This window comes from Tarenaya hassleriana, unplaced genomic scaffold (assembly GCF_000463585.1).
Source record: "Tarenaya hassleriana unplaced genomic scaffold, ASM46358v1 Cleome1, whole genome shotgun sequence".
In the NCBI taxonomy this organism is placed as follows: Eukaryota; Viridiplantae; Streptophyta; class Magnoliopsida; order Brassicales; family Cleomaceae; genus Tarenaya; species Tarenaya hassleriana.
The window spans coordinates 6,371,828-6,383,753 of NW_010960187.1; the positions used below are offsets into that span (position 1 = coordinate 6,371,828).

The following is an 11,926-nucleotide window of genomic DNA, read 5'->3' on the forward strand; positions in this document are numbered from 1 at the left end:
TTTTTAGGTACTCTGAATTCAATTATTCCGTACAAACATATTATACGGAAGTTTCATATAAATTTGCACCCCTCCACGATGATAACTTAATACATATGTAAACCAAAAAAAAACTTAATACATATGTAAGTTTATATAACTTAATACAAGTACTGTGTCATATATACAGTAATAGACACAAGTGATTACCGAATTTTAGTTCAACAAGCAGGTTTGATTATATTATTATAAGTAAACTCACATGCATGCATAAAGATTAGGCAGGTAAAGCTTGCAGATAGCAAATTAATTTAATATATAGAAAATGGAGATTGTTAATTATAAAAAAAAAAGGTAAATGAAGATTTTATGGATTTTTATGCGCTGTAATATCTACTTTTTTAGAAGATGTGCTACTTATTTCATGAGCTAACGCGTTGGATATGAAAATAAATTCCATATATAGCAATTTCGCAATTAAGTTATTCTTTTATTACTAAGAATACTTAAGAGGATAAGGAATTAATTAAATAGCTTATGTTGTCTAATTTATTAAATAAGTAACCAATAAAAACACGTGTTCCTAGTGCTATCGTTTGAAGTTCTTAACAACGTAATTAAAGCTGAAACTACGTACCCTTGTAAATGAATCGCATATTAATTTTATATACAATATTATTATAATCAGTCTTTTTTAGCCTTTTATGTATCAACAATGTAATTATGTGAGTGTATATTAAATAAATATATGACTTATCCGAATTCAAGATGATAATCCAATTAATTTACGCATAATTACTCCACCAATCGAGTTGTAAAAGTCATAGACACAAGACACTGACACAATTATAATATATATATATATGTATATACAGTAAGAAATATATATATATATATAATCTATATATACGCACGTATTAAAGTATTCGTTTTAGTTTCACTACGACAAAGATTCCACTCGGAATGTTTTAATAGTCTTATATTATGCAATTTGATCGCTTTATTTAAATTATAATTTCTCTCTCTCTCTCTCTCTCTCTCTCAAGCCATAAAGCAAATGTGACCAGAGGAACATACACAGAACTTCCACACACAAAAAGATCTCTCAAGAACCAAAATTCCCTTTCTCTTCACCCAAAAACAAAATTAAAAAAAAAAACACACACCAGATACAAATCCAAAAAGAAGCAGAGAAAGAAAGGATCAGTTTGAGTTTCTTCTGATCTGGGAAAGTTTCATATCTCCATGGATACTGCTCAATGGCCACAGGTATATATATATATATGTTTACATTTAGATGTGTGTAAATATGTATGTATTTATATATCCTTTTCTTGATCTTTGGAATTGATGCTTCTGCTATGCGTTCTTGTTTGTATGTGATTTGCTTTTTTCCCTTTCATTCTTTTTCCAAAGATGATGATGTTTTTGGAGCTTCTTCTTTTCATTATTTATGGCCTTTCATATTTTTTATGACTTTTATCCTTCTGCACTTTACTCTTTTGTTTTCCGACCCTCGCTTTTTTTTTTCTGGTTTCACACATGACCTGAGTTTTTCATAACATTTTTGTGTTGATTACGACCATTTCATGTACACATAATGCTATATGCCGTTGTATGTTGTTCTTTGAATTGTTTTCTCCTTCACAATAATCTCCACTTCCAACAAATTTACAATTCGCCATATATCATATACCCAAATAACCATATATATATATATATAAGTGCGTGGGTGTGGGTGTGTGTCCATAGATGATAGATATAATTATTTTGGGTGTTAATTTGTATATTTTGTTTCTTGGAATTTGATCAAGAAGATTGTGGTCAAACCCTTGGAGGAGATAATAACAAACACATGCCCCAAGCCGCCGCGTTTGCAGCCTCCGCCGCCGCAGCAGACGACGACTGCACATGGGGCGGTGGCTGCAACTGAAGCCGAAGCTGCTGGAGGAGGAGAGAGAAAAGCGAGACCACAAAAGGATCAAGCTTTGAACTGCCCAAGATGCAACTCTACAAACACAAAATTTTGCTATTACAACAATTACAGTCTTACACAGCCAAGGTACTTCTGCAAGACTTGTCGAAGGTATTGGACTGAAGGTGGATCTCTCAGGAACATCCCTGTCGGCGGTGGCTCAAGGAAGAACAAGAGATCCAATTATTCCAATGGCCATAATCATAACATTAATAATCCCTCAAATTCTGCGCCATTGCCAGCTCCAAAGAAGCATCTCTCTGAGCACCACCTGATGAGTATGACCCAACAAGGTTTGACCGGTCAAAACCCTAAATTCCATGAGACCCAAGATCTCAATCTGCGTTTCCCACATGGGTTCAGAAGCAATTTAACTGAACTCATCCAGTACGGTGGGAATAACAACAGCAACCAAGTACTTTTACCCTCATGTTCTGCCACTTCAGCAGCTATGACGACATCGTCTTTGGATCTCCTGAGCAGCAACAGCGGGAGTTCAAACTCATTCATGGCTTTGCCATCTGTCCATCATCATCAAGACCCATCTGGGTTTTCCATGCAAGATCACTACAAGCCATGCACATCAACATCACTTCTAGGGTTTTCACTTGATCGTGGGTTCCACCACGGCGCTCAGCAAGAAGACGGTTCTGGGATTGGTGAGAGGCTCCTGTTCCCATTTGAGGATTTGAAATTGCCAGTCCCTCTATCATCAGCATCAACAACGTCTAATCATAATATAATCAGTGAGATTAATGATCAAAAGCAAGGTGGTGATGCTACTGCTTCTGCAGGGTATTGGACTGGGATGCTGAGTGGAGGATCATGGTGAAACAACTCTAAGTCTTGAAGATATACTAGAGTGATTAATTATGGTATTTAATTAATTAATCTCCTTCCCCTTTGGTTTTTCTTGGTGTGTCTCTCCTTTTTTTGGGGGTTAATCTTTGGGGTTAATTTGATTTTAAAAATGTGGGGTGCATGCATGAATCAATGACTTGTCTTTATTTCTTTTCCTACTAACACAACTTTTAAAGGATAAATTGGTTGGTTGTTCATGTTCCCTTCTGTTCTCTATATGGCCATTATCTATGTATTTTTCATTTCACTTTCTACCAAAATTTTATTTGGACTTAATTAAACAAATGCAGAATATAATATTTCATACGATATCATATATGGTGAATTTTATTCGCAACAATTTTCGTTACGCGATATTCGTAAAGTTAGGGTTAGTGTATATATATCAATGCGTGGTTAGTCATTATTGACTATATGTTTATCCGGATGAAGTTTCTGAGAAAATAAACTAAAATTAGGGTTCAAGTATTAAGGCGAAGTTTATTATAACCCCTTCATATATAAACTCACACACATATATATATATATATATATATATATATATATATGTATGTATGTGTGTATAGATGCAAATCAAGAAGCAAAAGATACTTCAAAGGCATTGAAGGCGGGCTTCCAAAGAGAACAAAACGGGATGTGAAAAATCAAGAGAAATTAAAAGGGGACAGGTAAGCTCTGATCACATCTCACATGACCCTCACTAAATATGTGTATATATATTTATTGAATTTTAGTTGAATATTAATTGGTTTACAACTCATTTCCCCCCTTCAACTTAATTGTATGGTTCGTCAGTATATTAATTTCGATCATGTATTGACGGTACGACAAGTGCTGCTTTTCGTGAATCTTTTTATAACGTGAACTCTCGTACGTGTGTGAATAATAATTATTTGATATCTGAATCCGATTCATGTAATCTTTTCAACTTTGCTTGGGATTTTATTTTGTGAGTATATATATATATATATATTGTTTTACATCTATTTTATTTTATTTTTGTCATTAATTACAAATATTTACAGGATATATATGTGTATGTGTGAGAGAGAGAGATCAGATTTTCAAAGATTTGATGGTCTATTCATAAAGAGAATATTTTATAGTGTAGTTGAATATTACTATAAAGTCATATATAGGTGGATTGTTTTTGAAGCCTAATTACAGGTTGAAAAATCAAGCGGAAGAATGTTATTTATTTTAAAATAATAATAATAATAGAAAAATAAGAAAGTGGGAAGAATAATCTGACTGGACAAGAGTCATAGGGGTTGGAGACTGGGGGACCCACAAAAACATTCTCCTCGATCTCTGTGCCCACGAAATAATACATCCCACTATCTATGTTTCCATCGATACAGATCTGGACCCTTGTTCTGCTCTCCTCTTTATTTTATTTATTTTTTCAAAAATACCTCATCGAATATGCAATTTGCTTTCATGACAAATCGTATAATTTATGTTTCGAAACATAAGCAAAACTGAACCGTTGCCACGTTTAGTTATATCCAAAAGTCAAGACAATTTACATTATATTCGATTTGGTTATCGATCGGTTATAATTAAAGTCTATGAAGTATATATATCGATCGGTTTATATGAACCGAAGAAACCCAAACCCAATAATACCAATCGGTACTTTAACCATCCAAAAAATAGTATAATCAAAACTTGGTTTGTGTCGGGGAAAGGTCAGGGACTCTGTGGATAAGTCCTATCCGATAAGTAAATTATTAGTATAACTTATGGAAAACTTTATGGACATGCATGACATTGGAATAGTGTGTGTACATGTATATGTATATGCGTGTGTGTGTGAGAGAGGTTTGCATGCATTTTTAATTTAATGCTCTGTGGAATTATGAACAGATACAAAGTGGGTTTCGCGCGCAACTTACATGGAACAATAAGTTTAGGTACGTGGAATTAATTATGCGTCATCATCATCATCATCATCATCATCATGACTATTCCCAATTATGTTTGTGTGTTTTGTCCTTTTCACTTGTAAAACGGGATGACCCGGTTCGAGACCGAGCCATTGCAACACGATATAAAACAGGCTGGTTCGACTCGTCCTCGTACGGCTCGATCCGACTGCGGTTCATTTTTCCCGAATGAAAAAATTATGGTTGACCCAAATCGATTCAGTTCGCGAAATAAATAAAAAATAATAAAACTAATTACATAATAATAAAAAACAATTTAATAAAAATATTATTGTTTGAAGAAAAAAAATTATAGTTTACAGGTTGACGGGTTACCCGTAATGAGCTCGGTTTGTGAACCCATTTTTTTCCAATTTATATTTCTCAATCTAATTCGATTAAAAACGAAGCGGTCTGTGAGCCGGTTCGTAAACTAGACTTGTTTTGCATTCCTACCTTGCAATATCTCTCTTACCAACAAAATAAAATATATGAGTTTAATTAATTCATGTGAATGATAACTTTTTCCACTATTTTATTTAAATATTAACTAGTTTTCATCTATCTATCTAAGAGGTAGATTGTAATGGTAATTCAATCGTATGTTTTATATATCGAAATATATTTTAATTTGTACCATGAAATAATAAGTTAAGATAGGGAGGGAGCTTTATTCCTTATGTTTGGTAGTAAATTTATGTCAAATAGAGTGGAAATTTGTGCAGTAGAAATAGTGTATTTTCATTTGTTTATCCAAACTAAACTTATAAATCTTTAGATATTCAAAATTCGGTGGCTCAACTGGATCGGAAAGAAGCAAAGCTTTTTTTCAACCAACGTTCGAGTTTCCGTTTGGAAAAAAAGTATTCACTGTAGAAAAATAAAATGCGGAAATAAAATAAGACAAATAGAAAGAAACGAAATTACTTTTATTGCTACATCTCTTCTTCTTCTTGTTCCATTACAATGAAAATAACTCACATATTTATAGAAAAATTAACAAATGAAATAAAAGGAAATATAGATATAACGGAAATAAATATGATTCACAATATTTAACATAATATTGTGTTCCTCCAAAATCTAGATTTTCTTCCAATCACATATTTATTTTCCTACTTCAACATTCCCCTCAAGATTGATTTTGAAAGAATGCAAAAATCAATCTTGAAAAGATAATGCGATAAAAATCCATAGACATTTTCATTGTCTTTTGAAAAATCCATAAACACAAAATTTAGTTCTTTTAGAGAATATTACTCATGTTCAAATCATTTCGCTTGACTTTGAAGTTCTACCTTTAACTCTTTTTGTCATAGCACCTCGCTTGATCTTAGAGTTTTTAGGTTTGGCTTCTTTTTGTCATAACACCTCGTTTGATTTTGGGATTTTTACTCATATTTGAACGATTTGGATATATGAACATCCAAAACTAAAAAAAAAAAGAAGAAATTGAGAAAAAAAAAAAGATATAGAGCAGATCATCCAAACATACTTAGAGTGCGTCGAAACACGTATAGAGTGCGTCCATAGAAAAATAAAATGCGGAAATAAAATAAGACAAATAGAAAGGAACGGAATTACTTTTATTGCTACATCTCTTCTTCTTCTTGTTCCATTACAATGAAAATAACTCACATATTTATAGGAAAATTAACAAATGAAATAAAAAGAAATATAAATATAACGGAAATAAATATGATTCACAATATTTAACATAATATTGTGTTCCTCCAAAATCTAGATTTTCCTCCAATCACATATTTATTTTTCTACTTCAACATTCACTTGTACTTCTCCGTTTTTATGAAAAATATAATTGGGTAAAAAGCTCAGTAAATTTGCGGATTATAAAAAAATAAAAAATAAACAAATTATAGAATAATCAAGTTTGAATAGTATACCATAACACTTCAAGAAAAAATAAATAGAATTGACTTGTAAATGTAAGATACAGTCAACGTTTATTTTTCTACTTCAACATTCACTTGTACTTCTCCGTTTTTATGAAAAATATAATTGGGTAAAAAGCTCAGTAAATTTGCGGATTATAAAAAAATAAAAAATAAACAAATTATAGAATAATCAAGTTTGAATAGTATACCATAACACTTCAAGAAAAAATAAATAGAATTGACTTGTAAATGTAAGATACAGTCAACGTTTTTTTTTTATAAACCATGGCATAAGTTGTTTGGTAAGAAAAAAGAGGATGAAATATTCAATTGTCGAGTCATATGTCAAATGGGTACGGCGTTATAATTTATGGATATGCAGAGGCTTCATCGTTCAGCATATTAATAGTAACCTCACATGATTAGCTCTGTAATCACTTTTTTGACTATGTGTATATAGTCTCACTATGTTAATATACTGTAATTATTTTCTAATGATTCATCTAATCCGTATAATGTGTACAATTATGCATCTCCACCTTTTTTTTTTTAACTAAGAACACACACACATAAATATACATATATATACAATATGTTTGCTCTTCATTATAATAATTGCAATAATTAGTTTGGGATTCTATCCTTGTTATGTAGAAACAGATGATGTGATCTATTACGTAAATTGATTAGACAACGTGTTTCTTGTATTCTATTATCCCGGCGGAAATTGAATATATAATAGAAACAGGTTCAAATTCTTTATATATATGTATTTCATCTGGTCCGTTAACATTTATTTCATGATAAATAAATAAAAAAATAGTAAAAAAACGATAATATGATTTTATAAAAAAAATTGCATCGCCTTATCAAATGGAACAAAACGGTGACATTTGCCAAAGCCGAAAATACGTGACGTGAGAAAGCAGAAGCAAACATCAAAAGTCATTGAAAATGAATGGAAACTGTATCCAAAGCAAAGAGTGAACCACAAGTGATTGGATTTTATCCACAATTCAGTGAGATGTCTCTATCAATGTTCACATAACATATAATGACAGATACACCTCTTCAAGAATATATATATATATATATGGGGAAACCCCTAGGTGAGTTGGCAAGAAGTATGATCAATATATCGAGAGGTTGGGGTTTGACTCCTTGCCCGCTCATCTATCTGTCAATTACGGTTGATTTACCTCTCACGCGTGTGTTGTAGGCTCGTGCGTGTGGGCTTGGGTTTACTCGGTCAGCGCGCCCGAAGGGTAGCAGCCGGAGTTCCCAATGTATAAAAAAAAGAATATATATATATATATATACCCAATTAGTAGTGGACGAGTGGTTATGTTGGATGTGCTCTTTGGACTCCAGGTCACAAGTTCGATTCCAACTGTTGGGAAGGGAGAGAGATAATTTCTCGATTGGGAGGGTGTTGCTCTCTGCGCCCCTGTCGCCAGACCTGGGTCGAAGGCTCAGGTAAACCTCCTAATTAAAAAAAAAAATATCAGTAATTTGAAAGTTTTAATTGAAGGACGTATATATGCATTTTGTGGGCAGATATAAATCGTTTTCAACTTCTGTGTAAACCACTAGAGAGTAAAAAAGAAATCTTATACCGTATCGAAATCGATGTTTATAATATAACACAGACCAAAGGGCATATTTTTTATTTTTTAAGGAATTAACTGAACATTCCCAGGCTAAACTTCTGATGACGTGTCACGTTTTCGCATTAGGAAAGTATTTGGGCCCATGTACGAAGACATTGGGTCAGTATGGGCTTTTACATAATAAAGAAGCCCGGATTCATTCTCCATTGGGTCAACATGGGCCTTTTTCAGAAACACAAGCATACGGGATGATTCCGATTATCAAAGCCCATATAAAAAAATGGTTCGATTATTCCGATTTAAAAAATAATTTTAACTATTTCTGTTTTGGTTCGATTCAGATTTTTATTATTGATAGAAAACATTTGTTTTCAAAAATATTTTCGACTTTTTTTGTGCTTGGTCGCGATTTAATTCATATTCGTTTTTTTCTCGATTAGAGAAGAATTATACTTATTTTATTTTATATTCAAATCAGCTTAACATTGACTATAAGTTCAATTTGGTTCGAATCGCTATTATTAACCGAACTGTCCATCTTAATTTACACTCGTACAAGAAGGAAACAGTTTGAAGAGAAGGTTGGAACTAAACTATTTCTGTTCCAAAGAGTTTGGAACTTGATTAGTTAAATCCGCAAATTCTTAAAATTTAGATGTTTGCAAAGACAAATTAACAGAGGCCACTAATCAAAGGGCAGGGTTCAAAGTTGCAAGTCTATCACATCTTTCCAACAACCTTCTCTTTGCAGACTTAGTCCTATAACACCAAACCTCGAATGCTTCGCTCAAATCCGGGAATTTAACCTGATCCAGCTCGATCCCTCTCATCCATTCGCCAAGAACCTCCGTCTGATCGTCCGAAGGAAGTGTCAAGACCAACGATACCATCGATCCTTCTATGCATTCGCAGAGATCTTCGTCCATTCTGAACCCGGATTGAGAACCCTCCGATTCAAGCATAGTCTTTAGTCTCCTCATGAAAGGCAACCATGTCTTCAAAAGACAAACCCTGCTTCTAGAAGGAAGAACCACGGTTCCGTACCCGACTGCTTCCAGAACCTTCCCTGTTACTTCAGCCAACTTCATCTTCACGCCCCATAGCCGAGAATCAAACTTGCAGTTCTCTGCTACAGCCAGAATCTTGCCCGAGATATCGGCCCATTTGGAAACAAGATCTTTCATCAGTTCCATCCTAGGCAGTACTTTACATAGCCATTCGATATCTGAGAGTGTCTGAAGAACATTGTCCTCTGAAAACCCGGAAACCAGATCGGTCTCAGGAAGAAGCAGTGACGATAATCTGTCCAAGAACGTCGATAGAACGTCAGAGATTCTGGATTTGACGACCGATCGGACTTCCTCGTCAGAAATCAGTAACCGGGCTTCTTGGTCCTCAGCCAGCATGAATTCGACTTGTTCTTGAGCTGAGTTTTTGAGCTCATTAGCAAACTCGGGAGGGTTATTCAGCGTTTCGACAGAGATGGCGAAATGAAGAGCTGAAGTCAGGACGTTCTTGGTACCGAGGGATTGATCAACAGCAGCCTCATGCATTTGGATGATCTGAACAAAACTCACAGATAAGATTCATTAAGATCAACGCACGATATCTTAACATAAGATTAGTGAAACGGCGGAAAAGGAAAAAAAGTGACGATTTTTCCCAGAGATACAAAAGATTAAAAGAACAATAAACGCAACCCAAAAACCCAAATTTCAAAGACCAATCTGCTGAAAACAAAATGGGCAACTCCAATTACAAGAATCCTTCTCACCACAGGATCATCATTTCACAACTCATTAAGAAAACGATCTCAATTTGATAAAGCAGGGCACTTTAACCAATCCTAAACCGAACTATAAGCCGATAAAGACGTGATATTTATCCAAGCAACCGCTATATAAACGTATTTCTCCACAAAGACAACGAACCCTAATGAGATCTCCCCTAAAACCCCAGATTACTCAGATTTATGAATTCAATCAGTTTCAGACATGCCACAGAAGAAATGAACACTCGAGAAACCCATTGCTTTCCAAAGGGTCGGTAAAATCAGGAGAAAAAGAACTGACCCTTTTTCCGGAAGTGTTTCCCAGATTCAACAGAGAAGATTAAAAGAAAAACAAGGGAAAAAAAAAAAGAAAAGGTCGAATCTTTGTATGCGTGTGTGTATTTGGAGGTTGAGAGAGAGAGAGTTAGACGAAGAGCTACCAACAACAGAAATGGCAATTCTGTGGACTTCGAGACGCCGATGTTCGGAATGAAGTCGGTTGGCCTTATCGAAACACGAGCATTCCGGTCCAAAGTCCGCGACAGCTTGTGATGGGCCGAGATTTGGGTTTAGCCCAATTCGTTATCAAAAAAGCCCAAATATTTTGAGTTATGCGGCCCAAAAAAGATAAAAGTGGGGGTAGATTTGGAATTATCACTGTGATATGAGTGGACGAAAATCAGCTTGTGGGCCAACCGACTCTTGATTCATGACTTCTAATGACTAGTTGCCATACTCTTAAAAGTTTTGTTCTTTTGTTATTATTATTGAAGCCTGCTTCGAGTAACTATTTTTCAATTAGTAAATTTGGTACGGAATTTGTATTATATTAACTGTGATTTTGTTTCGGAGGATTTTTTTTTTTTCCAAGAGGGTTTTTCAGAAATTCTCATTGGGGATATTTGGATTGCAAAATTTTGGTTATTTATTTATTTATTTTCCGCTTGAAATGACATTCTTTACAGCAATTTTCTTTTCTATATGTCTTAATGTGCAATGCAATTGGTGTAAATGTAATGCTAATGCAGTCAGAGATTGTGGCTTTCGTTGCCTTGTATAGTAGTGGGCCCTGAGAAGCTAAAACGACAGCGTTTCCGGCAGCTAAATCGGCACTCTCGTTGATCTGGTTCATGTTCAGGGACATTTTCGGTATTTGTACAAAAGCTATCGTCATGAGCAGATGAACCATTTTTCAACAGTTTTCCAGTTCTAGAAGGATAAGAGAGAGAGAGAGATCCCTAAATCTGTCTGAGAAAAAGCGAGGGAAAATCTCTAGGTTTCGGCATCGATCGGGTTGTCTTCTCGCTGTAATGGCTGATGTTGCCGACAAATTGGCGTACTTCCAAGCGATCACAGGCCTCGATGATCCCGATCTGTGCACCGACATTCTCCAGGCCCATGGATGGGACCTCGAACTCGCGATCTCCTCCTTCACTTCCTCCAATCCGAACAACGACGCTTCGTCTTCAGACTTCGGAGGCGGCGGAGATCGGTCCGCCAACACTGCTGGTGGAGGTAGCGTCGGCGGCGGCGACATGAATTATTCTCCATCTCATGATGCTGTTGACCATACGGAACTTGCTGCTGCTCAGATGGGAGGAAGTCGCAACCGCGGACCACCGGGAGTTGCGTGGAGGATCATTACTCTGCCGATATCGATCGTGTCTGGTAGTCTAGGGTTGGTTTCAGGCGCGATCGGATTGGGATTATGGGCTGCGGGTGGAGTCCTTTCGTATTCGCTTGGTATGCTGGGGCTCGGATCGGGTCGGAGTTCTGAGTCCTCTGCTAGGCTTATGTCTGTTTCGGCGGCGGCTGCAGAGGCGATGGACTTCGTGGCTGCATTCGAGAGAGAGTATGGGAGCAATTTCAGGCCTAACTTTGTGGCCGACGGGTTCATGGACGCTCTT

General features: G+C 35.4%; 3 protein-coding genes across 4 annotated transcripts in view; 2 read left to right on the forward strand and 1 right to left on the reverse strand.

The window, feature by feature from the left end:
• Positions 1 to 970: 970 nt before the first annotated feature.
• LOC104815184 (dof zinc finger protein DOF4.6) lies at positions 971 to 3,060 on the forward strand. Of its 2 annotated transcripts, none has more exons than XM_010543502.2 (2): positions 971 to 1,248; positions 1,794 to 3,060. In XM_010543502.2, the coding sequence occupies exons 1-2, from the start codon at positions 1,225 to 1,227 to the stop codon at positions 2,784 to 2,786; spliced, it is 1,017 nt and encodes a 338-aa protein (XP_010541804.1). In that variant the 5' UTR covers positions 971 to 1,224; the 3' UTR covers positions 2,787 to 3,060. The 2 variants fall into 2 exon arrangements, with proteins under 2 accessions (XP_010541804.1, XP_010541808.1); XM_010543506.2 differs by having other exon boundaries at positions 974 to 1,248; positions 1,797 to 3,060.
• Positions 3,061 to 8,872: 5,812 nt separating this feature from the next.
• Positions 8,873 to 10,496, reverse strand: LOC104815194 (BTB/POZ domain-containing protein At3g05675). Its single transcript, XM_010543512.1, has 2 exons — positions 10,321 to 10,496; positions 8,873 to 9,810 (listed from the first exon to the last, which is right to left on the reverse strand). The coding sequence occupies exon 2, from the start codon at positions 9,799 to 9,801 to the stop codon at positions 8,938 to 8,940; it is 864 nt and encodes a 287-aa protein (XP_010541814.1). The 5' UTR covers positions 9,802 to 9,810; positions 10,321 to 10,496; the 3' UTR covers positions 8,873 to 8,937.
• A 716-nt stretch (positions 10,497 to 11,212) lies between these two features.
• Positions 11,213 to 11,926, forward strand: part of LOC104815202 (plant UBX domain-containing protein 10-like) — a 3,121-nt gene continuing 2,407 nt past the window's right edge. Inside the window, exon 1 of the mRNA XM_010543522.1 lies at positions 11,213 to 11,925. Coding sequence (XP_010541824.1) covers positions 11,330 to 11,925 — 596 coding nt within the window. The 5' untranslated portion in view covers positions 11,213 to 11,329. The remainder of the gene's footprint in view (position 11,926) is intronic.